We start from the raw sequence: 25,452 nt of genomic DNA on the forward strand, positions 1-25,452 counted from the left end.
ACCGCAGGCTCTCCTCTGGCTCCCTCTGCTCCTGGAAGAGAGGCCAAATGGGTGCAAAATGTCCCGACTTCTCCAGCCGTGCTCAGACGCAAACCTGAACGTCCTGAGCCAGTAAGTGCCAGTTGTGGTTGGGGCTGCCTTTAGAGGAAATGAGAGCTGCAAGTTTCTGAGCGGCCAGCACTTGCTGGTGGTGGCCGAGGATGCTGAGTGCTGGAGTCCTGGCAGGACCTAGCGATTCCCGCCAGCCAGTGAGAGCTGGAACACGGCCTTTGAGCTGTCATGTTTAGGCCCCAGCTTGCTGGCATTCCAAGAGGGGCAAACGTGAATCATGAAGGCTCCCCTGTCCCCAGAGGAGGGAGCGCTCCAAAGACACCGCTCTCAGCCTTGCCACACACGTAGGGGACACGGTGGCCTGGAGAGACGTGTCCCACTGCGCAGGCTGGCCAAGTAGCTGCTGGCACAAAAGCTGTTGACGTGAGCACACAAGTTGTTTGGGGTGGTTTGTCCACAGGAGCTTCTTGGGTGGGCCTAGCTGGGAGTAGTTCAGAGACACACTGGGGACGGGGAGCTGCTGCTTGATGAAGTCAGGGGCTTTGGTGCCTTTGTTGCCAGGTTGTTCTTTCGCCTCTTCAGGCAGAGCAGTCAGGAGCAGAGCTGACAGGGGCTCTGAGTGCGCCTGTGGTTTTGCTTTTGATAAGCTGCAAAGAGATGGTTGTGTTGTCCAGGGACCTGTGTGGGGCCACTCTTGTCCCGTGTGGCAAAAGAAACAAAGTGCGCAGTTGGGAACCCTTCTTCCGTGGCAGAAGCCAGAGGCTGCCATGTTTCTGCAGCTACTTTCTGTTGTGGAGTCTGTTTCTCAAACTCCATTTGAAAACTGCACTGGAGCCTAGAGTGGGGGCAAAGCTGCAGGTCCTTGAGTGCTGTCTCGTAGGGTTAAGAAGAGGAAGGAGATCTTGAAGTTCTGGCTGCTGTATTTGAAGTCAACTGTGCAACTTTGTGCCTGGGGAGCTGCGTGGGAGAAAAGGAGCCAGGGGTGCGGGTCCACAGTAGCTGAACGTGAGCCAGCGTGTGCCCAGGTGGCCAGGAAGGCCAAGGGCATGCTGGCCTGTGTCAGCAATAGTGGGGCAGCAGGAGCAGGGCAGTGAGCGTCCCCCTGTGCTGGGCACGGGTGAGGCCGCAGCTCGAGTGCTGGGTCCAGTTGTGGGCCCCTGTGAAGAAGAAAAGACCTTGAGGGGCTGCAGCGTGTGCAGAGAAGGGCAAGGGAGCTGGGGAAGGGTGTGGAGCCCAAGTGCCATGAGGGGGTGCTGAGGCAGCTTTAGGCTGGGGAAAGGGAGGCTCCTGAGGCACCTTCAAGCAGACTTCCCTAAATGCCTACATGACAGTGCTCGCCACAAGTGCCCTTGCATCCCCTGCCAAGCATCCCCTCCGTGCACGCAAGGGCTTTAGGCACTGCAGCAGGTGACACTTTTGTCTTTTGGTCTCTTGGTTTGTAGTTTGCTAGGAGGAGAAGCCCTGTTTATTTTCTCTTTCTCCAGCAAGCCAAGGTGCTTTTGCTCAACCTTTGCTGCCCTTTTCCAGCCCTGGGAGAGATTGCAATGCAGTTTTAGGTTTCCATGTGTGCAGCAGCAATAGCAAAGGCATGGCTGTGTAATAGCTGCTTTTGCATTTGAGAGCTGTTGAAGAACTAAAAGCCCAGCTTTGCAGAGAGAAGGTTGCTTGCTGAGAGTAGGCAGGGTGCAATATCTAATTCAGAGCAATATGCAGTAGTGTTGAATTAGGCCATTTTACTTTAGTTGGAGGCGCTTGGAATCCCATTGCTATCCAAGGCTATGATTCCTCCTTAGTAGAGCTGGTTGTAGAGCTGAATAGAGATAAGGTTAGAAATGACAGGTAACTGCCTGTCCCTCACGCTGCTGCCTCTCCACAGAGCACAGAAGCAACCGCAGGCTCTCCTCTGGCTCCCTCTGCTCCTGGAAGAGAGGCCAAATGGGTGCAAAATGTCCCGACTTCTCCAGCCGTGGTCAGACGCAAACCTGAACGTCCTGAGCCAGTAAGTGCCAGTTGTGGTTGGGGCTGCCTTTAGAGGAAATGAGAGCTGCAAGTTTCTGAGCGGCCAGCACTTGCTGGTGGTGGCCGAGGATGCTGAGTGCTGGAGTCCTGGCAGGACCTAGCGATTCCCGCCAGCCAGTGAGAGCTGGAACACGGCCTTTGAGCTGTCATGTTTAGGCCCCAGCTTGCTGGCATTCCAAGAGGGGCAAAGCAGAATGGTGAAGGCTCCCCTGTCCCCAGAGGAGGGAGCGCTCCAAAGACACCGCTCTCAGCCTTGCCACACACGTAGGGGACACGGTGGCCTGGAGAGACGTGTCCCACTGCGCAGGCTGGCCAAGTAGCTGCTGGCACAAAAGCTGTTGACTGTGAGCACACAAGTTGTTTGGGGTGGTTTGTCCACAGGAGCTTCTTGGGTGGGCCTAGCTGGGAGTAGTTCAGAGACACACTGGGGACGGGGAGCTGCTGCTTGATGAAGTCAGGGGCTTTGGTGCCTTTGTTGCCAGGTTGTTCTTTCGCCTCTTCAGGCAGAGCAGTCAGGAGCAGAGCTGACAGGGGCTCTGAGTGCGCCTGTGGTTTTGCTTTTGATAAGCTGCAAAGAGATGGTTGTGTTGTCCAGGGACCTGTGTGGGGCCACTCTTGTCCCGTGTGGCAAAAGAAACAAAGTGCGCAGTTGGGAACCCTTCTTCCGTGGCAGAAGCCAGAGGCTGCCATGTTTCTGCAGCTACTTTCTGTTGTGAAGACTGTTTCTCAAACTCCATTTGAAAACTGCACTGGAGCCTAGAGTGGGGGCAAAGCTGCAGGTCCTTGAGTGCTGTCTCGTAGGGTTAAGAAGAGGAAGGAGATCTTGAAGTTCTGGCTGCTGTATTTGAAGTCAACTGTGCAACTTTGTGCCTGGGGAGCTGCATGGGAGAAAAGGAGCCAGGGGTGCGGGTCCACAGTAGCTGAACGTGAGCCAGCGTGTGCCCAGGTGGCCAGGAAGGCCAAGGGCATGCTGGCCTGTGTCAGCAATAGTGGGGCAGCAGGAGCAGGGCAGTGAGCGTCCCCCTGTGCTGGGCACGGGTGAGGCCGCAGCTCGAGCGCTGGGTCCAGTTGTGGGCCCCTGTGAAGAAGAAAAGACCTTGAGGGGCTGCAGCGTGTGCAGAGAAGGGCAAGGGAGCTGGGGAAGGGTGTGGAGCCCAAGTGCCATGAGGAGGTGCTGAGGCAGCTTTAGGCTGGAGAAAGGGAGGCTCCTGAGGCACCTTCAAGCAGACTTCCCTAAATGCCTACATGACAGTGCTCGCCACAAGTGCCCTTGCATCCCCTGCCAAGCATCCCCTCCGTGCACGCAAGGGCTTTAGGCACTGCAGCAGGTGACACTTTTGTCTTTTGGTCTCTTGGTTTGTAGTTTGCTAGGAGGAGAAGCCCTGTTTATTTTCTCTTTCTCCAGCAAGCCAAGGTGCTTTTGCTCAACCTTTGCTGCCCTTTTCCAGCCCTGGGAGAGATTGCAATGCAGTTTTAGGTTTCCATGTGTGCAGCAGCAATAGCAAAGGCATGGCTGTGTAATAGCTGCTTTTGCATTTGAGAGCTGTTGAAGAACTAAAAGCCCAGCTTTGCAGCGAGAAGGTTGCTTGCTGAGAGTAGGCAGGGTGCAATATCTAATTCAGAGCAATATGCAGTAGTGTTGAATTAGGCCATTTTACTTTAGTTGGAGGCGCTTGGAATCCCATTGCTATCCAAGGCTATGATTCCTCCTTAGTAGAGCTGGTTGTAGAGCTGAATAGAGATAAGGTTAGAAATGACAGGTAACGGCCTGTCCCTCACGCTGCTGCCTCTCCACAGAGCACAGAAGCAACCGCAGGCTCTCCTCTGGCTCCCTCTGCTCCTGGAAGAGAGGCCAAATGGGTGCAAAATGTCCAGAAATCTCCAGCCGTGCTCAGACGCAAACCTGAACGTCCTGAGCCAGTAAGTGCCAGTTGTGGTTGGGGCTGCCTTTAGAGGAAATGAGAGCTGCAAGTTTCTGAGCGGCCAGCACTTGCTGGTGGTGGCCGAGGATGCTGAGTGCTGGAGTCCTGGCAGGACCTAGCGATTCCCGCCAGCCAGTGAGAGCTGGAACACGGCCTTTGAGCTGTCATGTTTAGGCCCCAGCTTGCTGGCATTCCAAGAGGGGCAAACCAGAATGGTGAAGGCTCCCCTGTCCCCAGAGGAGGGAGCGCTCCAAAGACACCGCTCTCAGCCTTGCCACACACGTAGGGGACACGGTGGCCTGGAGAGACGTGTCCCACTGCGCAGGCTGGCCAAGTAGCTGCTGGCACAAAAGCTGTTGACGTGAGCACACAAGTTGTTTGGGGTGGTTTGTCCACAGGAGCTTCTTGGGTGGGCCTAGCTGGGAGTAGTTCAGAGACACACTGGGGACGGGGAGCTGCTGCTTGATGAAGTCAGGGGCTTTGGTGCCTTTGTTGCCAGGTTGTTCTTTCGCCTCTTCAGGCAGAGCAGTCAGGAGCAGAGCTGACAGGGGCTCTGAGTGCGCCTGTGGTTTTGCTTTTGATAAGCTGCAAAGAGATGGTTGTGTTGTCCAGGGACCTGTGTGGGGCCACTCTTGTCCCGTGTGGCAAAAGAAACAAAGTGCGCAGTTGGGAACCCTTCTTCCGTGGCAGAAGCCAGAGGCTGCCATGTTTCTGCAGCTACTTTCTGTTGTGAAGACTGTTTCTCAAACTCCATTTGAAAACTGCACTGGAGCCTAGAGTGGGGGCAAAGCTGCAGGTCCTTGAGTGCTGTCTCGTAGGGTTAAGAAGAGGAAGGAGATCTTGAAGTTCTGGCTGCTGTATTTGAAGTCAACTGTGCAACTTTGTGCCTGGGGAGCTGCGTGGGAGAAAAGGAGCCAGGGGTGCGGGTCCACAGTAGCTGAACGTGAGCCAGCGTGTGCCCAGGTGGCCAGGAAGGCCAAGGGCATGCTGGCCTGTGTCAGCAATAGTGGGGCAGCAGGAGCAGGGCAGTGAGCGTCCCCCTGTGCTGGGCACGGGTGAGGCCGCAGCTCGAGCGCTGGGTCCAGTTGTGGGCCCCTGTGAAGAAGAAAAGACCTTGAGGGGCTGCAGCGTGTGCAGAGAAGGGCAAGGGAGCTGGGGAAGGGTGTGGAGCCCAAGTGCCATGAGGAGGTGCTGAGGCAGCTTTAGGCTGGGGAAAGGGAGGCTCCTGAGGCACCTTCAAGCAGACTTCCCTAAATGCCTACATGACAGTGCTCGCCACAAGTGCCCTTGCATCCCCTGCCAAGCATCCCCTCCGTGCACGCAAGGGCTTTAGGCACTGCAGCAGGTGACACTTTTGTCTTTTGGTCTGTTGGTTTGTAGTTTGCTAGGAGGAGAAGCCCTGTTTATTTTCTCTTTCTCCAGCAAGCCAAGGTGCTTTTGCTCAACCTTTGCTGCCCTTTTCCAGCCCTGGGAGAGATTGCGATGCAGTTTTAGGTTTCCATGTGTGCAGCAGCAATAGCAAAGGCATGGCTGTGTAATAGCTGCTTTTGCATTTGAGAGCTGTTGAAGAACTAAAAGCCCAGCTTTGCAGCGAGAAGGTTGCTTGCTGAGAGTAGGCAGGGTGCAATATCTAATTCAGAGCAATATGCAGTAGTGTTGAATTAGGCCATTTTACTTTAGTTGGAGGCGCTTGGAATCCCATTGCTATCCAAGGCTATGATTTCTCCTTAGTAGAGCTGGTTGTAGAGCTGAATAGAGATAAGGTTAGAAATGACAGGTAACTGCCTGTCCCTCACGCTGCTGCCTCTCCACAGAGCACAGAAGCAACCGCAGGCTCTCCTCTGGCTCCCTCTGCTCCTGGAAGAAGAGGCCTGAAGATGGATGCAAAATGTCCAGAATTCTCCAGCCGTGGTCAGACGCAAACCTGCACGTCCTGAGCCAGTAAGTGCCAGTTGTGGTTGGGGCTGTCTTTAGAGGAAATGAGAGCTGCAAGTTTCTGAGCGGCCAGCACTTGCTGGTGGTGGCCGAGGATGCTGAGTGCTGGAGTCCTGGCAGGACCTAGCGATTCCCGCCAGCCAGTGAGAGCTGGAACACGGCCTTTGAGCTGTCATGTTTAGGCCCCAGCTTGCTGGCATTCCAAGAGGGGCAAACCAGAATGGTGAAGGCTCCCCTGTCCCCAGAGGAGGGAGCGCTCCAAAGACACCGCTCTCAGCCTTGCCACACACGTAGGGGACACGGTGGCCTGGAGAGACGTGTCCCACTGCGCAGGCTGGCCAAGTAGCTGCTGGCACAAAAGCTGTTGACCGTGAGCACACAAGTTGTTTGGGGTGGTTTGTCCACAGGAGCTTCTTGGGTGGGCCTAGCTGGGAGTAGTTCAGAGACACACTGGGGACGGGGAGCTGCTGCTTGATGAAGTCAGGGGCTTTGGTGCCTTTGTTGCCAGGTTGTTCTTTCGCCTCTTCAGGCAGAGCAGTCAGGAGCAGAGCTGACAGGGGCTCTGAGTGCGCCTGTGGTTTTGCTTTTGATAAGCTGCAAAGAGATGGTTGTGTTGTCCAGGGACCTGTGTGGGGCCACTCTTGTCCCGTGTGGCAAAAGAAACAAAGTGCGCAGTTGGGAACCCTTCTTCCGTGGCAGAAGCCAGAGGCTGCCATGTTTCTGCAGCTACTTTCTGTTGTGAAGACTGTTTCTCAAACTCCATTTGAAAACTGCACTGGAGCCTAGAGTGGGGGCAAAGCTGCAGGTCCTTGAGTGCTGTCTCGTAGGGTTAAGAAGAGGAAGGAGATCTTGAAGTTCTGGCTGCTGTATTTGAAGTCAACTGTGCAACTTTGTGCCTGGGGAGCTGCATGGGAGAAAAGGAGCCAGGGGTGCGGGTCCACAGTAGCTGAACGTGAGCCAGCGTGTGCCCAGGTGGCCAGGAAGGCCAAGGGCATGCTGGCCTGTGTCAGCAATAGTGGGGCAGCAGGAGCAGGGCAGTGAGCGTCCCCCTGTGCTGGGCACGGGTGAGGCCGCAGCTCGAGTGCTGGGTCCAGTTGTGGGCCCCTGTGAAGAAGAAAAGACCTTGAGGGGCTGCAGCGTGTGCAGAGAAGGGCAAGGGAGCTGGGGAAGGGTGTGGAGCCCAAGTGCCATGAGGAGGTGCTGAGGCAGCTTTAGGCTGGGGAAAGGGAGGCTCCTGAGGCACCTTCAAGCAGACTTCCCTAAATGCCTACATGACAGTGCTCGCCACAAGTGCCCTTGCATCCCCTGCCAAGCATCCCCTCCGTGCACGCAAGGGCTTTAGGCACTGCAGCAGGTGACACTTTTGTCTTTTGGTCTCTTGGTTTGTAGTTTGCTAGGAGGAGAAGCCCTGTTTATTTTCTCTTTCTCCAGCAAGCCAAGGTGCTTTTGCTCAACCTTTGCTGCCCTTTTCCAGCCCTGGGAGAGATTGCGATGCAGTTTTAGGTTTCCATGTGTGCAGCAGCAATAGCAAAGGCATGGCTGTGTAATAGCTGCTTTTGCATTTGAGAGCTGTTGAAGAACTAAAAGCCCAGCTTTGCAGCGAGAAGGTTGCTTGCTGAGAGTAGGCAGGGTGCAATATCTAATTCAGAGCAATATGCAGTAGTGTTGAATTAGGCCATTTTACTTTAGTTGGAGGCGCTTGGAATCCCATTGCTATCCAAGGCTATGATTCCTCCTTAGTAGAGCTGGTTGTAGAGCTGAATAGAGATAAGGTTAGAAATGACAGGTAACGGCCTGTCCCTCACGCTGCTGCCTCTCCACAGAGCACAGAAGCAACCGCAGGCTCTCCTCTGGCTCCCTCTGCTCCTGGAAGAGAGGCCAAATGGGTGCAAAATGTCCAGAAATCTCCAGCCGTGCTCAGACGCAAACCTGAACGTCCTGAGCCAGTAAGTGCCAGTTGTGGTTGGGGCTGCCTTTAGAGGAAATGAGAGCTGCAAGTTTCTGAGCGGCCAGCACTTGCTGGTGGTGGCCGAGGATGCTGAGTGCTGGAGTCCTGGCAGGACCTAGCGATTCCCGCCAGCCAGTGAGAGCTGGAACACGGCCTTTGAGCTGTCATGTTTAGGCCCCAGCTTGCTGGCATTCCAAGAGGGGCAAACGCAGAATCGGTGAAGGCTCCCCTGTCCCCAGAGGAGGGAGCGCTCAAAGGACACCGCTCTCAGCCTTGCCACACACGTAGGGGACACGGTGGCCTGGAGAGACGTGTCCCACTGCGCAGGCTGGCCAAGTAGCTGCTGGCACAAAAGCTGTTGACGTGAGCACACAAGTTGTTTGGGGTGGTTTGTCCACAGGAGCTTCTTGGGTGGGCCTAGCTGGGAGTAGTTCAGAGACACACTGGGGACGGGGAGCTGCTGCTTGATGAAGTCAGGGGCTTTGGTGCCTTTGTTGCCAGGTTGTTCTTTCGCCTCTTCAGGCAGAGCAGTCAGGAGCAGAGCTGACAGGGGCTCTGAGTGCGCCTGTGGTTTTGCTTTTGATAAGCTGCAAAGAGATGGTTGTGTTGTCCAGGGACCTGTGTGGGGCCACTCTTGTCCCGTGTGGCAAAAGAAACAAAGTGCGCAGTTGGGAACCCTTCTTCCGTGGCAGAAGCCAGAGGCTGCCATGTTTCTGCAGCTACTTTCTGTTGTGAAGACTGTTTCTCAAACTCCATTTGAAAACTGCACTGGAGCCTAGAGTGGGGGCAAAGCTGCAGGTCCTTGAGTGCTGTCTCGTAGGGTTAAGAAGAGGAAGGAGATCTTGAAGTTCTGGCTGCTGTATTTGAAGTCAACTGTGCAACTTTGTGCCTGGGGAGCTGCGTGGGAGAAAAGGAGCCAGGGGTGCGGGTCCACAGTAGCTGAACGTGAGCCAGCGTGTGCCCAGGTGGCCAGGAAGGCCAAGGGCATGCTGGCCTGTGTCAGCAATAGTGGGGCAGCAGGAGCAGGGCAGTGAGCGTCCCCCTGTGCTGGGCACGGGTGAGGCCGCAGCTCGAGTGCTGGGTCCAGTTGTGGGCCCCTGTGAAGAAGAAAGACCTTGAGGGGCTGCAGCGTGTGCAGAGAAGGGCAAGGGAGCTGGGGAAGGGTGTGGAGCCCAAGTGCCATGAGGAGGTGCTGAGGCAGCTTTAGGCTGGAGAAAGGGAGGCTCCTGAGGCACCTTCAAGCAGACTTCCCTAAATGCCTACATGACAGTGCTCGCCACAAGTGCCCTTGCATCCCCTGCCAAGCATCCCCTCCGTGCACGCAAGGGCTTTAGGCACTGCAGCAGGTGACACTTTTGTCTTTTGGTCTCTTGGTTTGTAGTTTGCTAGGAGGAGAAGCCCTGTTTATTTTCTCTTTCTCCAGCAAGCCAAGGTGCTTTTGCTCAACCTTTGCTGCCCTTTTCCAGCCCTGGGAGAGATTGCGATGCAGTTTTAGGTTTCCATGTGTGCAGCAGCAATAGCAAAGGCATGGCTGTGTAATAGCTGCTTTTGCATTTGAGAGCTGTTGAAGAACTAAAAGCCCAGCTTTGCAGCGAGAAGGTTGCTTGCTGAGAGTAGGCAGGGTGCAATATCTAATTCAGAGCAATATGCAGTAGTGTTGAATTAGGCCATTTTACTTTAGTTGGAGGCGCTTGGAATCCCATTGCTATCCAAGGCTATGATTCCTCCTTAGTAGAGCTGGTTGTAGAGCTGAATAGAGATAAGGTTAGAAATGACAGGTAACTGCCTGTCCCTCACGCTGCTGCCTCTCCACAGAGCACAGAAGCAACCGCAGGCTCTCCTCTGGCTCCCTCTGCTCCTGGAGAAGAGGCTGAAGAGGAGCAAAATGTCCCGACTTCTCCAGCCGTGGTCAGACGCAAACCTGCACGTCCTGAGCCAGTAAGTGCCAGTTGTGGTTGGGGCTGCCTTTAGAGGAAATGAGAGCTGCAAGTTTCTGAGCGGCCAGCACTTGCTGGTGGTGGCCGAGGATGCTGAGTGCTGGAGTCCTGGCAGGACCTAGCGATTCCCGCCAGCCAGTGAGAGCTGGAACACGGCCTTTGAGCTGTCATGTTTAGGCCCCAGCTTGCTGGCATTCCAAGAGGGGCAAACGTGAATCATGAAGGCTCCCCTGTCCCCAGAGGAGGGAGCGCTCAAAGGACACCGCTCTCAGCCTTGCCACACACGTAGGGGACACGGTGGCCTGGAGAGACGTGTCCCACTGCGCAGGCTGGCCAAGTAGCTGCTGGCACAAAAGCTGTTGATGTGAGCACACAAGTTGTTTGGGGTGGTTTGTCCACAGGAGCTTCTTGGGTGGGCCTAGCTGGGAGTAGTTCAGAGACACACTGGGGACGGGGAGCTGCTGCTTGATGAAGTCAGGGGCTTTGGTGCCTTTGTTGCCAGGTTGTTCTTTCGCCTCTTCAGGCAGAGCAGTCAGGAGCAGAGCTGACAGGGGCTCTGAGTGCGCCTGTGGTTTTGCTTTTGATAAGCTGCAAAGAGATGGTTGTGTTGTCCAGGGACCTGTGTGGGGCCACTCTTGTCCCGTGTGGCAAAAGAAACAAAGTGCGCAGTTGGGAACCCTTCTTCCGTGGCAGAAGCCAGAGGCTGCCATGTTTCTGCAGCTACTTTCTGTTGTGAAGACTGTTTCTCAAACTCCATTTGAAAACTGCACTGGAGCCTAGAGTGGGGGCAAAGCTGCAGGTCCTTGAGTGCTGTCTCGTAGGGTTAAGAAGAGGAAGGAGATCTTGAAGTTCTGGCTGCTGTATTTGAAGTCAACTGTGCAACTTTGTGCCTGGGGAGCTGCGTGGGAGAAAAGGAGCCAGGGGTGCGGGTCCACAGTAGCTGAACGTGAGCCAGCGTGTGCCCAGGTGGCCAGGAAGGCCAAGGGCATGCTGGCCTGTGTCAGCAATAGTGGGGCAGCAGGAGCAGGGCAGTGAGCGTCCCCCTGTGCTGGGCACGGGTGAGGCCGCAGCTCGTGTGCTGGGTCCAGTTGTGGGCCCCTGTGAAGAAGAAAAGACCTTGAGGGGCTGCAGCGTGTGCAGAGAAGGGCAAGGGAGCTGGGGAAGGGTGTGGAGCCCAAGTGCCATGAGGAGGTGCTGAGGCAGCTTTAGGCTGGAGAAAGGGAGGCTCCTGAGGCACCTTCAAGCAGACTTCCCTAAATGCCTACATGACAGTGCTCGCCACAAGTGCCCTTGCATCCCCTGCCAAGCATCCCCTCCGTGCACGCAAGGGCTTTAGGCACTGCAGCAGGTGACACTTTTGTCTTTTGGTCTCTTGGTTTGTAGTTTGCTAGGAGGAGAAGCCCTGTTTATTTTCTCTTTCTCCAGCAAGCCAAGGTGCTTTTGCTCAACCTTTGCTGCCCTTTTCCAGCCCTGGGAGAGATTGCGATGCAGTTTTAGGTTTCCATGTGTGCAGCAGCAATAGCAAAGGCATGGCTGTGTAATAGCTGCTTTTGCATTTGAGAGCTGTTGAAGAACTAAAAGCCCAGCTTTGCAGCGAGAAGGTTGCTTGCTGAGAGTAGGCAGGGTGCAATATCTAATTCAGAGCAATATGCAGTAGTGTTGAATTAGGCCATTTTACTTTAGTTGGAGGCGCTTGGAATCCCATTGCTATCCAAGGCTATGATTCCTCCTTAGTAGAGCTGGTTGTAGAGCTGAATAGAGATAAGGTTAGAAATGACAGGTAACGGCCTGTCCCTCACGCTGCTGCCTCTCCACAGAGCACAGAAGCAACCGCAGGCTCTTCTCTGGCTCCCTCTGCTCCTGGAGAAGAGGCTGAAGAGGAGCAAAATGTCCCGACTTCTCCAGCCGTGGTCAGATGCAAACCTGCACGTCCTGAGCCAGTAAGTGCCAGTTGTGGTTGGGGCTGCCTTTAGAGGAAATGAGAGCTGCAAGTTTCTGAGCGGCCAGCACTTGCTGGTGGTGGCCGAGGATGCTGAGTGCTGGAGTCCTGGCAGGACCTAGCGATTCCCGCCAGCCAGTGAGAGCTGGAACACGGCCTTTGAGCTGTCATGTTTAGGCCCCAGCTTGCTGGCATTCCAAGAGGGGCAAACGGGAATGGTGAAGGCTCCCCTGTCCCCAGAGGAGGGAGCGCTCCAAAGACACCGCTCTCAGCCTTGCCACACACGTAGGGGACACGGTGGCCTGGAGAGACGTGTCCCACTGCGCAGGCTGGCCAAGTAGCTGCTGGCACAAAAGCTGTTGACGTGAGCACACAAGTTGTTTGGGGTGGTTTGTCCACAGGAGCTTCTTGGGTGGGCCTAGCTGGGAGTAGTTCAGAGACACACTGGGGACGGGGAGCTGCTGCTTGATGAAGTCAGGGGCTTTGGTGCCTTTGTTGCCAGGTTGTTCTTTCGCCTCTTCAGGCAGAGCAGTCAGGAGCAGAGCTGACAGGGGCTCTGAGTGCGCCTGTGGTTTTGCTTTTGATAAGCTGCAAAGAGATGGTTGTGTTGTCCAGGGACCTGTGTGGGGCCACTCTTGTCCCGTGTGGCAAAAGAAACAAAGTGCGCAGTTGGGAACCCTTCTTCCGTGGCAGAAGCCAGAGGCTGCCATGTTTCTGCAGCTACTTTCTGTTGTGAAGTCTGTTTTTCAAACTCCATTTGAAAACTGCAATTGGAGCCTAGAGTGGGGGCAAAGCTGCAGGTCCTTGAGTGCTGTCTCGTAGGGTTAAGAAGAGGAAGGAGATCTTGAAGTTCTGGCTGCTGTATTTGAAGTCAACTGTGCAACTTTGTGCCTGGGGAGCTGCGTGGGAGAAAAGGAGCCAGGGGTGCGGGTCCACAGTAGCTGAACGTGAGCCAGCGTGTGCCCAGGTGGCCAGGAAGGCCAAGGGCATGCTGGCCTGTGTCAGCAATAGTGGGGCAGCAGGAGCAGGGCAGTGAGCGTCCCCCTGTGCTGGGCACGGGTGAGTGCGCAGCTCGGCGCTGGGTCCAGTTGTGGGCCCCTGTGAAGAAGAAAAGACCTTGAGGGGCTGCAGCGTGTGCAGAGAAGGGCAAGGGAGCTGGGGAAGGGTGTGGAGCCCAAGTGCCATGAGGAGGTGCTGAGGCAGCTTTAGGCTGGAGAAAGGGAGGCTCCTGAGGCACCTTCAAGCAGACTTCCCTAAATGCCTACATGACAGTGCTCGCCACAAGTGCCCTTGCATCCCCTGCCAAGCATCCCCTCCGTGCACGCAAGGGCTTTAGGCACTGCAGCAGGTGACACTTTTGTCTTTTGGTCTCTTGGTTTGTAGTTTGCTAGGAGGAGAAGCCCTGTTTATTTTCTCTTTCTCCAGCAAGCCAAGGTGCTTTTGCTCAACCTTTGCTGCCCTTTTCCAGCCCTGGGAGAGATTGCGATGCAGTTTTAGGTTTCCATGTGTGCAGCAGCAATAGCAAAGGCATGGCTGTGTAATAGCTGCTTTTGCATTTGAGAGCTGTTGAAGAACTAAAAGCCCAGCTTTGCAGCGAGAAGGTTGCTTGCTGAGAGTAGGCAGGGTGCAATATCTAATTCAGAGCAATATGCAGTAGTGTTGAATTAGGCCATTTTACTTTAGTTGGAGGCGCTTGGAATCCCATTGCTATCCAAGGCTATGATTCCTCCTTAGTAGAGCTGGTTGTAGAGCTGAATAGAGATAAGGTTAGAAATGACAGGTAACTGCCTGTCCCTCACGCTGCTGCCTCTCCACAGAGCACAGAAGCAACCGCAGGCTCTCCTCTGGCTCCCTCTGCTCCTGGAAGAGAGGCCAAATGGGATGCAAAATGTCCAGAATCTCCAGCCGTGCTCAGACGCAAACCTGCACGTCCTGAGCCAGTAAGTGCCAGTTGTGGTTGGGGCTGTCTTTAGAGGAAATGAGAGCTGCAAGTTTCTGAGCGGCCAGCACTTGCTGGTGGTGGCCGAGGATGCTGAGTGCTGGAGTCCTGGCAGGACCTAGCGATTCCCGCCAGCCAGTGAGAGCTGGAACACGGCCTTTGAGCTGTCATGTTTAGGCCCCAGCTTGCTGGCATTCCAAGAGGGGCAAACGTGAATCGTGAAGGCTCCCCTGTCCCCAGAGGAGGGAGCGCTCAAAGGACACCGCTCTCAGCCTTGCCACACACGTAGGGGACACGGTGGCCTGGAGAGACGTGTCCCACTGCGCAGGCTGGCCAAGTAGCTGCTGGCACAAAAGCTGTTGACGTGAGCACACAAGTTGTTTGGGGTGGTTTGTCCACAGGAGCTTCTTGGGTGGGCCTAGCTGGGAGTAGTTCAGAGACACACTGGGGACGGGGAGCTGCTGCTTGATGAAGTCAGGGGCTTTGGTGCCTTTGTTGCCAGGTTGTTCTTTCGCCTCTTCAGGCAGAGCAGTCAGGAGCAGAGCTGACAGGGGCTCTGAGTGCGCCTGTGGTTTTGCTTTTGATAAGCTGCAAAGAGATGGTTGTGTTGTCCAGGGACCTGTGTGGGGCCACTCTTGTCCCGTGTGGCAAAAGAAACAAAGTGCGCAGTTGGGAACCCTTCTTCCGTGGCAGAAGCCAGAGGCTGCCATGTTTCTGCAGCTACTTTCTGTTGTGGAGTCTGTTTTTCAAACTGCACTTGAAAACTGCACTGGAGCCTAGAGTGGGGGCAAAGCTGCAGGTCCTTGAGTGCTGTCTCGTAGGGTTAAGAAGAGGAAGGAGATCTTGAAGTTCTGGCTGCTGTATTTGAAGTCAACTGTGCAACTTTGTGCCTGGGGAGCTGCGTGGGAGAAAAGGAGCCAGGGGTGCGGGTCCACAGTAGCTGAACGTGAGCCAGCGTGTGCCCAGGTGGCCAGGAAGGCCAAGGGCATGCTGGCCTGTGTCAGCAATAGTGGGGCAGCAGGAGCAGGGCAGTGAGCGTCCCCCTGTGCTGGGCACGGGTGAGTGCGCAGCTCGAGTGCTGGGTCCAGTTGTGGGCCCCTGTGAAGAAGAAAAGACCTTGAGGGGCTGCAGCGTGTGCAGAGAAGGGCAAGGGAGCTGGGGAAGGGTGTGGAGCCCAAGTGCCATGAGGAGGTGCTGAGGCAGCTTTAGGCTGGGGAAAGGGAGGCTCCTGAGGCACCTTCAAGCAGACTTCCCTAAATGCCTACATGACAGTGCTCGCCACAAGTGCCCTTGCATCCCCTGCCAAGCATCCCCTCCGTGCACGCAAGGGCTTTAGGCACTGCAGCAGGTGACACTTTTGTCTTTTGGTCTCTTGGTTTGTAGTTTGCTAGGAGGAGAAGCCCTGTTTATTTTCTCTTTCTCCAGCAAGCCAAGGTGCTTTTGCTCAACCTTTGCTGCCCTTTTCCAGCCCTGGGAGAGATTGCGATGCAGTTTTAGGTTTCCATGTGTGCAGCAGCAATAGCAAAGGCATGGCTGTGTAATAGCTGCTTTTGCATTTGAGAGCTGTTGAAGAACTAAAAGCCCAGCTTTGCAGCGAGAAGGTTGCTTGCTGAGAGTAGGCAGGGTGCAATATCTAATTCAGAGCAATATGCAGTAGTGTTGAATTAGGCCATTTTACTTTAGTTGGAGGCACTTGGAATCCCATTGCTATCCAAGGTTATGATTTCTCCTTAGTAGAGTTTGTTGTAGAGCTTAATAGAGGATCAGGAGTGATCTACAAGACCAGATAAGTGTAAGAGCTGAAACCACTCCACTTATGAAACATCCTCTCTCTTCTTCTTTACGGAACATCGACAAACAACTGCAGGCAGAGCTGCAGGAAACTGATGCTAGGATCAAGGCAAGGGAGAAGAGGCTGGATGAAGGAATGCAAATCATCCAAGAGGGAATTAATCTTCTACTCCAAAAGCAAGGGGCTCTAGAATAGCGAGTGTGTGAAACAGAGATAGCCGCTGCAGTCACCAATCTGGTGCTTTCTGCCCTTCCTACCTTTCCTCTGCAGAGCAGCAGGCGGGCTGGGTGACATCTCTGAGTGTCATCCTGCTGTGGTCTCTATCACAGCCTCTCTGAAGGACACGTCCTGGGCTGCTGAATCTCAGCTGCTGCCCTGGACAGTGCGACTAGTCCTTTGGCCTGTTGGCCAGCAGTCATCCAAATGGATTCCTGCTGGCCTGTTCCTGCTCTCCTTGTTTCTTGAGGTGTTTTTGCAGGTCAACTTGGTGACCCTGATGGATCTTGAAACAAGCTGTCTGTATCCCTTGTGAACCTGTTCTTTCCCTTTCCTCACAGTCTGTGACCCGCAGCTGACAGGGATAAGCTGTAGCGTCTGACTGCTTTGTTGTGTTTGACTTGAGGTGGAAGTGTGGACATCTCACCTGGCAGCCTGCAAAGACTTCCAGCAAGTGATTGGCCACAAAGAGCCCCAAGGCTGGCATGGGGCACAGGAACTGTCGCTGCTGCAGCTTGAGCCCGTCCTGAAGATGGTGGAAGAAAGGGGGACTCAATGGGAGCAGGTAGAACATTAGAACAAGGAGGTGCAAGTGTGTCCATAGCCCTTGGAGGGGGAAAAGAGTGCTTGGGAGGAAGTGGAATAGTCATTGCGGCAGTGGTCCTTCAGAAAATCCATGAACATGGAACATGAATCTGGCCATGAACTCAAGTAAAATAGGCCTTGGGTTTTGACCCATCCGGTTTGAGAAGCGGACATCCAAAAAAATCCATTTTAAGAGCCCTGCATGTGGCTGAAAGCAGCTTCCTATGGGCCTGCACTTGAAATGTGATCCCAGGGCAATCTCTGCCAGCCACACTTTCTGACACAAACTCATTTCTTGTCTCAGATCTCCACAGGCTCTCTCATGGAACCTGCTCCAGCAGCAGCAGCATTGTCTAAAGGAGCCTTTGCAGCCCAGCCTGAGAAGTGGAGCCAGGGCAGTTTGCTCAGCTCCAACACTGACACAGCTTCTTCCCATCAACAGGAGATGGAAGATTACTTCCTGGAGCTACTGAGTATGTCTTGTGTATTTCTTGTGTGAGGGACAGTGTATTGTGGGCCTGTGTCAGCATAGCTGTGCCAAATGTTCCTCCGCAGTTTGGTGTCACAGGGACATTCAGGACTCCTCACAGGAAGTGCTGTGCTTTGAGGCAGCGAGGGAGTGCTCTGGGTGTTCCTGCTGCCTCTGAGCACAGCTCAGACTGCCTTGGGTTTGCCTGAGCTTCCCTCTCTGCTGAAGGCAGAAGCAGGGACTGTTCCTGGATCAGTAGAAGGCTGTGACCTAGCAAATGGTCTAGGCAAGTCCTCTGTGCTAGTGGCCAAACTGAACAGAATATTTGGCTTCCTAAATTCTCCTTAGACTCCTGATTTCTCAGCATTCATCAGAGCAAAAGATCTTCACAGAAATTGTTTGGTTTTGGGGTTTTGTCTTTTGGTGGGTTTGTAAGGATTTTGGTTGGTGGTTTTTTTGTTTTTTTTTTGGTTTGGTTTGGGCTTTTTTTTTTTTTTTTGGTGAAGTTGTTTTTCTCCATCCTGAAGGAGCTCTTCTGCCTCGTGTCTTATTGGTGTAATTTTTGACTGTTACTATTACCACTGCTACATCTACAGTTGGTTTTTATGACAATGCAAATTTTTGCCAATGACCACTTCTTTGAAAAAACATCAAGTGACAGCACAAATTGAGAGCAAGAGGTGTTTTCCACATGTCCCCAAAGAAAAAGCAGATACTTTTATAACAATCCCTATTTAATATCCTAGTTTTATGCTTATAAGGATGTGTCCAAGAGACACATCGATGTGGTGTGGTCAGGTAAAACTGCACTGCTCTCAGGAGTGAGCCACCAGCCCATCCACTGTCTATCCCTCAGATCCGTGGCACTTTTTCATTCCTGATTCCCAATCATTCCCGTGACTGTTAGAATGCTGCCCGTTGGGCCAACCCCTGCACAGCTCACTCTCTAGGAAAACACATGAAGCCCTTTGTGATTCTGCAGCACAACCCATTTAATCTGCTTCCTGCCCATAACAGCTGCCAGTGCTGGGCTCTCAGGTAAGACTTGGTGGGGCTGAGAACAGAGCCCAGTTGACTCTGTGTCTACCATCACCTGTTGGGACAAAAAGGGCATTGATGTGCACCTCGGTGTGTCTGATCTCAAAGCCAATCCTCTTGTGTCCTGAAAGGGGGCAAGAGCTTGTAACGGGGCTCGGCCTGGCTGTGGCTTCTGGCCAGTGCTTGTCAGTGCTCATCCTTGGCCCTTCCCAGCCTTGCTGTGGTACCTGCCCTGCCCCTGACGGCCGGTGCGACTGCAGAGGCTGGAGCCTTCCTTAGCTGAGAGAGTCCTGCTGCTGCCCGGCCGCTGCAGCGCGGAGCTGCCGGGAGGCAGCAGCCCCTCGTCTGGGCCGGCTTCTGCATCGCACGGCCTGGACTCACGAGAGGCTCAGCATCTCCTCTGGGCAGCTGTCCGTGCCACGCCAGCGCCTGAGGAGCACTGCTGTCCTTGCTGCCCATGGCCGCTGTGCCGAGCTGGGAAGACGGGGACGCGTGCGGAGCTGAGAGGGCGAGTCCGATGCGAGCGGCTGATCCGCGCAGTCAGGGTGAAGACAAGCAGTGTGGTTCTTCACATGGGGCACGGGCATCTTTGAACTCAGCCTGCCCATAAAGGCTGAGCATCCTGATGCTGAAAGCCCCGTTGGTATTGGTCACAACATGAGCTGCTCTGGTTTACAAAGAGAAAGGCATTCTTCTGGCAAACTGCGAAAGGTGGAGAAGATGCCCTCCTCTCCTGGGAATGCATCTCTCTGGGCTTTTTGTTTCCTCTCAAGAGATCTCTTCAGAGGACTGTAGAATATCAGTCTCAATGCTGGCCATCTGTGCTGCAGAGCTGCCTGGCTTGTTGCTGTTGCTGTTGTGGTTCTTGTCGCTGTTGCTGTTGTGGTTCTTGTCGCTGTTGTTGTTGTTACCCAGATGACCACAAAAGGCTCAGAGCCCCAGACAGTGGGGCTGCCTTTTGTATCTCCTGGAAGGTGGCATCTCTGCTTTAAAGTGAGCATCTTGCACTTTGTTTCCCTCAGGCAAAATGGTGAGCATGGAAAATCCGGTGACGAAATACACTGAACTGGAAAATATCGGCAGTGGGTGAGTCCAACCACAGTTTCTTCTACAAAACCATGGGCCGGGTGTTCTGCTGGTGGAACATCTACCAAGTGTGAAGTCAGGCAAGCTGCAAACATGTTGAGACACTGGGGTTAGATTGGCCCATCTCTCAGTGCTGGGCAGAATTTGTACGTGTGGTCAGAAGGCATTGTCAAAGACATCTCCATGCTGCCACAGTCTTGCCTGCAGCAAGGAACAGGAGCTGGAAGATCTCCTGTCTCTCAAGTGTGGGACAGCTGTGTGTTAATTTCCTTAGCATTTTTGTATGTCTCAAAATCATACGGCCACACTAATGAAAGAGAATCTTGCTTGCCTGAAAGAGCAGCCTACCCCCCCGGTAGCTGTCAGATAACAGTTCTCAGGAACAGTTCTTTCCAAGAGTTTGCTGAAGGAAATACTCGGTGCTCAGGATTAGAACCACACAGTTTAGAAACTGAAACTCAAGATGAAAGAATAAGCTCTCTTTTTGAGCTGAGGCACTAAAGCCCAAAGCTTCAGGAACAGGCCCAGTGCCCATGCACTTGAGAGGAAAATGCATCATGTGCCCTCTGGCAGACCCCTCATGCCTCCTGCAGGTTTTAGGCACTTACAGCAGAGATCTCCTGTCTGGGCTGGCTTTCACTCCAAGATCTAAACAGCTTCTCCTTTCTTTGCTGCTGTTTTATTTCTAGGGGTTTTGGAGAAGTTTGTAGAGCACTCGACAATGCCACAGGAGGAGAGGTAAATGTCAACAGTCCCTGCAGATTCTGCAGCTCTTGAGGGCTTTCCCGCTCTGGTGTGAGTTGTGGCTGGAGCTTTGGGTCACCGGGACAGCTGTGCTGCAAAGGCACAAGAAGCACAGACTGGTGCCAGCCTGCAAAATACATTTGGGACAGTCTTTGTCCTTCTCAGCTGCCAGAAGGAAGGCAAGGAGAGCAGTGGTTCCTTTTGGAGAAGGAAGTGCTCACTCGCTCTCAGTGGCTAAAACAAAGGTGGTGCCTTAGAGCATCTCACTGCTTTTTTGTGGCTACAGCTTCAGAGTCCTGAATTCTCATTTCTGGCTGCCAGCAAATACGTCTGAATCTTCCTGGTAGTTCCTTAGCAACCTGCAGTGCTGCACTTGGGAACTGCACGTAGGGAGGGATCTGCAAGGTGTCCCTAAAAGCCCTAAGCCCTGCTTATAGCCCAGGATCTGTATCCATAGAGTAGCAAGGCTTGGATTACTTCTGTGCACTCAGCAGAGAGTGTGGGCAGAGCTTTGTGGGTGATAGTTGAGACACCATTGTTACCAAGTGGACAAGGCAAAACGTCAGTGGCCATGTGTCCTGTTTCTGGCCTCAAGGGAGCGGAGACATGGGCTGTTGGAATGTCAGTTCCTAATTACTCCAGTGTCTAATCACAAGGCACTTTGGCACAGCTTGGCTGTGTCATTCCAAAATCACTCGCTCCATGTGCGTTGTGGTCTCGTGCCACCAACTTCTCAAGGTACTGATTGTCATTGTCATTTTAGGTGGCCATAAAGAAAATTAATCTCCAAGGACTGCGGAGAAAGGAAGTAACTGTCAATGAACTCATGGTCATGAAGATGAATAGGAATCCCAACCTGGTCAACTGTTTAGACAGGTGAGTGGTCGTGGTCTTATCCCATGAATGTTTGTTTACCTACTGCAAGCATGAGAGGTCAAAAACCCGCTTTGGTCTGTGGCAGAAAATAGAGCCATTAATTATTGACCAATCATTATTTCTCTACTCATCTCCAATGGATGGGAAGAGAGTGCATTTTGTCTGCAGTAGTCTTCCCTGGCACACATAGTTTGAAAATTCTTCAAAAGCCTTGACCAGCGCTATCTTACTAAGTCAATACCCTCGAAGTTCACTGCCACCACGTTGTCTTGGGGCTTGGTTTTTCTCAAGAGTCTTAAATGCTGATGAATCATCCAAGAGAGGATTTCCCTTGGACTGCAGCCCCTCTTTTCCATTGCTGTGCATGCCAGGAAGACTAGGTGCTTTTTTTCCATAAACACCATGTGTGACAGCTTTTTACCTGGGCTGTTAGTAAACTGCGTTTTTCACTTGCTGGCCATCTAAGACATCTCCTTTTTCACAGCTGTGCCTTTCTCCTTGACACAGCACAGACTGCAATCACTGCACAGCCTAGAGGGAACGTCTATTCCTTTGAGTCTGTCCTCGTTTCAAAGGGACCTGGAAACAAGAATCAATCGTTGTCTTTTCCAAACAGTGGCCTAGCCATGCACGTTCATCTCCATGGCCTCATTTCCTTCTTTCAGCTACCTTGTGGATGATGAGCTCTGGCTGGTGATGGAGTACATGGATGGAGGCACTCTGAGTGATGCCATCGATGAGATGTACATATCTGAATATGAGATGGCAGCCATCAGTCGGGAGGTCAGGAATCCCACCTGTGCTTCCGAGGGCTTGGGCAGGATTGTCTGGGAAACAGGGGCTGAGAACTGGAGTGGTTCCATGTGCCAAACTTTGCATCTGTGTGGCTGCTATGCTATGGGGAAGCAGGTGAACTGCGTGGCAGTGTGCCTGCCCTCACTGTGCTCTGTTCTTGTACTCTTATCTCCTGCTGTTGCATTCTCACTCTGTCTCTTGTATTTGTATTTGCCGTTCTCCACCTTGCCTCTCTGAATGTTTGCCTGGAGCCTGTCTTCACTGCATTCCTTGCCTGTAAAAGCAAAGGTGCTGGTGGCAGAATTTGAAACTAATGCTAAAAGAGACTCATTTCTCAGAGTCCTCAGCTGAAAAGGATAGCAGTGCACCCAAAATGCTGTTTGCTTCTGAAAGGTGACTCATGTGATACTTCCAAGTCTGTGCTGAGGCCAGCAAATAAAACCTTTGCCATGCAGCCTCCCACCCAAAAGTGACCCACTTCACAGCAAAGGGAGGGACTCTTTCTTTCTTGGCAAACCCTTGTTTGTCCTCTGGATGAAGAAAGCACATCCACTGCAGCAGCAGTCATTCTGGCTGGCTTGCAGAGGACAGTCTAGAACAGCAATTCCCGTTGGCTCTCTCAAAAGCTGACGTGCCTTCCCTTAGAAAGGTAGTGTTGGAGCAGCAAGCTCTTCCTCTCAATGGCACTGTGTTCTGCCATTACACTCCATTCCCCTGGAAAGGGAATATTTTAGAGCTGTTTCCTTTCTTGTGTGCTCAAATCACACCACTAATTTTTATCCTCCTGTCTCTGTTTTCTCTCTCAGTGCCTGCAAGGACTGGATTTTCTTCACTCAAACTATGTCATCCATCGAGATGTGAAGAGTTACAACATCCTTCTGAGAACTGACGGCTCTGTCAAGCTGGGTTGGTATATTCTTGGCCAGGCACAGCGTTCCGGGGATGTGGGGTTTGGGGCTGCTTTTGAGTGACTGCCACTTCCCCCAAAGTGGTGCTGGTGGCAGTGCAGGGACCCCTGCAGCGAGCCGAAGGCACAGTTGCAACGTGCACAGAGGTGTGGCGAGGAAAAAGCAGTCCAGAGTGGCACTGGTTTGGGTCTGTGTGTGTCCCTTCCAGAGGGAGGGAGCTACAATCTAAAGGTTCCAGGGAATAAAAGCCACTTCTGGGGGCAGCATTAAAAAATGTGGGGATTTTTGGAAGCAGACACTTCCATATTTCCTTGGCTAAGGTCCTGAGGAAACAGAGCAGGGACGGATTTCCAGGAGATTCAACAATGCATTCGCAGACTTACAGTGGGGAGTTCTTTCGCTTGGTTTCCTAATTGTACAGAACTTTTTTGTTCCCCTCAGCTGATTTTGGCCTCTCTGCTCAGCTCACCCCTGAGCAGAATCGAAGGAGCTCAGTGGTCGGCACGTCTTGGTGGATGGCGCCTGAGGTTGTGAAAGGTCAACCATATGGCCCCAAAGTGGACATATGGTCTCTTGGAATTGTGGGAATCGAAATGGTGGAACGACAAGTTCCTCACTGCAATGAAAGTCCTACCTTGGTAAGGAGCAAATACTCACTGATCCCTCTGTCTTTTTCACCTATCCTGTGTTCTGTCCTCCATCAGACAAAATCCCATTGCCATCTGCTGGCACTGCTTCCACCAAGGTCCCCTTCTAAAAATGGCCCTGCAGTACATCAGCATCTGCTGTAGTTTTGGTTGCATCAGTGGGGGAACTCAGGCCTCACCTGAGTGCAAACACTCTCCATTCTCAGGCAACACTTTCCTTTGGGTTTTAAGTTGTTCCAGCTCGTCTGTCTGTGTAGATGTCTCTAATAACACGAAACACACATCTCAGAGCTGGTGTTACATTTCCAGAAAAGAAGGAAAGAAACCCAAACCAACAAAGTCTCTAAACCAGTGGTTTTCTAGAGAAGAACTGCACTCCCTGTACAGTTTCTTGTCACTTGCCTAAAACCTGGGCATGAGGGTGTAAAGGCCACATAGTATCTTCTGCTTCTTGTGCAGTGTTGCTGAAACACTTAGTGACCATATTTCTGTCATAGCCCAAGCCACGTTCTCCACGTGACCAAGCTGCAGCCTGGTGACATGGAGAGCCTGCCAAAACCTCCCATTTTTTACCTGGCACTTTCTGGGATGGGCACATCATTAATGTATTGACTTGAGTATCCAGAAGAGCAGAGGGTTACCATAGGGATGGCATTTCTCCTTCTTCTGATTTGACCACGAAAAGTTATTCGTTTGCCACATCGGAGAAGCTGGAACTTGCAGACTGCTGCGAGACAGAGCTGCAGGTGGCTCCTGTGTGCCCAAACAGGCATTTTCATCCCAATATGTTTCTGCATGCATCTTAACGTGTCTGTGTCGAATGCGAGGTTCCAAATGTTTCTTTCCTTACCTGAGCAATAACTCCCTTTTATATAATAACACTTGAAAACAGTTAGAGCAAAGTCCCTCTTCCAAATAGTCTGTCAAGCTGGTGTGAATCTTCAGAGAAGCAAAACGTGCTTTTGCTGATGTAGTTGCCCCTAACTAGGTCAGCCAATCAAATCAGCTGCCAAGGCAAGACCCGCTGGATGCTGGAAAAGCTGCAGCTGCTTTGGGGTTTGGGTTTTTTGTTGGTATAGGAAAGTCATCTCTGCCTCTCTGCCAGGGCAGAAATTGCCACTGCAGAGTTGAGCTTAATATACATTTTGGGCCCTGGGACAATCGAAGTGTCCTTGGAGAGCAAACCTAGAGAGGCTTTGTTATGTCTAACTAGCACGAGAGAACAGTAACTAACAGGCCACACGAAACTTCAGAGCTACACACTAGGCAGTACAGGACTTGAAAAAGAGAAAAGTTAAAACCTAAGGCATCAAAAGAAGCAGGTGGAGTCTTGTGTTTCCTTTTTCTCCAGGCTGAACTCCTGATAGCCACAGGAGGGACCCCACAGCTGCAGCAGCCCAAGCTATTCTCAGCTTTGCTGCGTCACTTCCTGAGCTGCTGCCTGCAGAAAAACGAGGAGCGGCGCTGGTCTGCCAAGGAGCTCCTGCAGGTAAAATGCAAAGGGGCTGCAGGTCAAACAGTGTCCGAGGATGGGCTTCTCCTCCACTGGAGCCCAAGGCATCAGATGAGCCCCCTTCCTCCTCATCTCCACTTCTGGTGCTTTTCAAATGAAAATGGCGAGGAATCCTGGGCTGGGCTGGCAGGGACCTGTAAAGGCCATCTGATCCATGTGGCCTGCAATGAGCAGGGATATCTTGAAAGAGGTCAGGTTGCTCAGAGCCCCTTCCCACCTGACCTGGAATGTTTCCAGGGATGGGACACTTACCAGTTCTCAGGACAACCTGTGCCACTGTTGCAACACACACCTTAGACCTACTCGGAGTAAATCCCCTTTTCTTTTAAAAATATTACCCCTGCCTTTGAAGCACTGAGCTTGGAAAACCATGGCTCATTGTTCTTGGCTGGCTTTTTTTTCCTTTGGGCAGCATCCATTTGTAACATCAGCCAAGCCTGCGTCCATCCTGCTGCCACTGATCCAGTCAGTGAAGAAGTGGAAGGAGGAGGAGAAAAGATGGCAGTGGCAATCCATCCATTCAGGACTATTTTCTTCATGACCAGTTTAGATTAGGATTGTAGAGTACAATTGTACTCTACATGGATGGCAAATAAATAAAGTTTCTGGAACCCCAACTCATCTGTAAGATTCCTTATTTCTCACCTTGTGATTAAGCTCAAGATTTCCTTCTGAATTGTCCGTTGTTCCTTAAAGGTGGAAAGTGACACTTACGACTTCTTTGGTATGGTTTATAAGTGGGGCAGGCTCTTCTTCATTCATCCTCTCCAAACCACACTGCCTTTGGAATACGGCACACTGGCCGTTTTTTGTCCAGCAATTGTGCTTGTAGTTGAGGCAGAAAGGGCAATGGCATTTGCAGGCAAAACCAGAGGAGGAGTGGTGCAGCCAAGACATCCTGTGCAGATGCAGGCGTTCAGCTGTGACTCGAGAGCATTGGGGTTCCTGCCACTTGGATTTGTATCCCTAAGTGCAATCTCTTTGGCTCGGGGAGAGTCTTGCTCAGCTGAGAAAGCAGAAAGGTCAGCGAGGGTGCTCTGAGAGTGGCCCAGCCTTGCCCGGGCCGGAGCCCCAGCAGAGCCCTGGCAGAGCC

General features: G+C 52.7%; 1 protein-coding gene across 1 annotated transcript; it reads left to right on the forward strand.

The window, feature by feature from the left end:
• Positions 1 to 15,506: 15,506 nt before the first annotated feature.
• On the forward strand, positions 15,507 to 24,976 carry LOC116438296 (serine/threonine-protein kinase PAK 3-like). Its single transcript, XM_032097134.1, has 11 exons — positions 15,507 to 15,590; positions 16,105 to 16,263; positions 16,588 to 16,756; positions 18,813 to 18,876; positions 19,566 to 19,614; positions 20,384 to 20,496; positions 21,162 to 21,279; positions 22,098 to 22,197; positions 22,641 to 22,837; positions 24,198 to 24,335; positions 24,772 to 24,976. Exons 1-11 carry the CDS (start codon positions 15,507 to 15,509, stop codon positions 24,898 to 24,900), a joined length of 1,320 nt encoding a protein of 439 aa, XP_031953025.1. The 3' UTR covers positions 24,901 to 24,976.
• Positions 24,977 to 25,452: the final 476 nt, after the last annotated feature.

The sequence above is a fragment of the Corvus moneduloides genome, chromosome Z (genome assembly GCF_009650955.1).
Source record: "Corvus moneduloides isolate bCorMon1 chromosome Z, bCorMon1.pri, whole genome shotgun sequence".
NCBI lineage: Eukaryota > Metazoa > Chordata > Aves > Passeriformes > Corvidae > Corvus > Corvus moneduloides.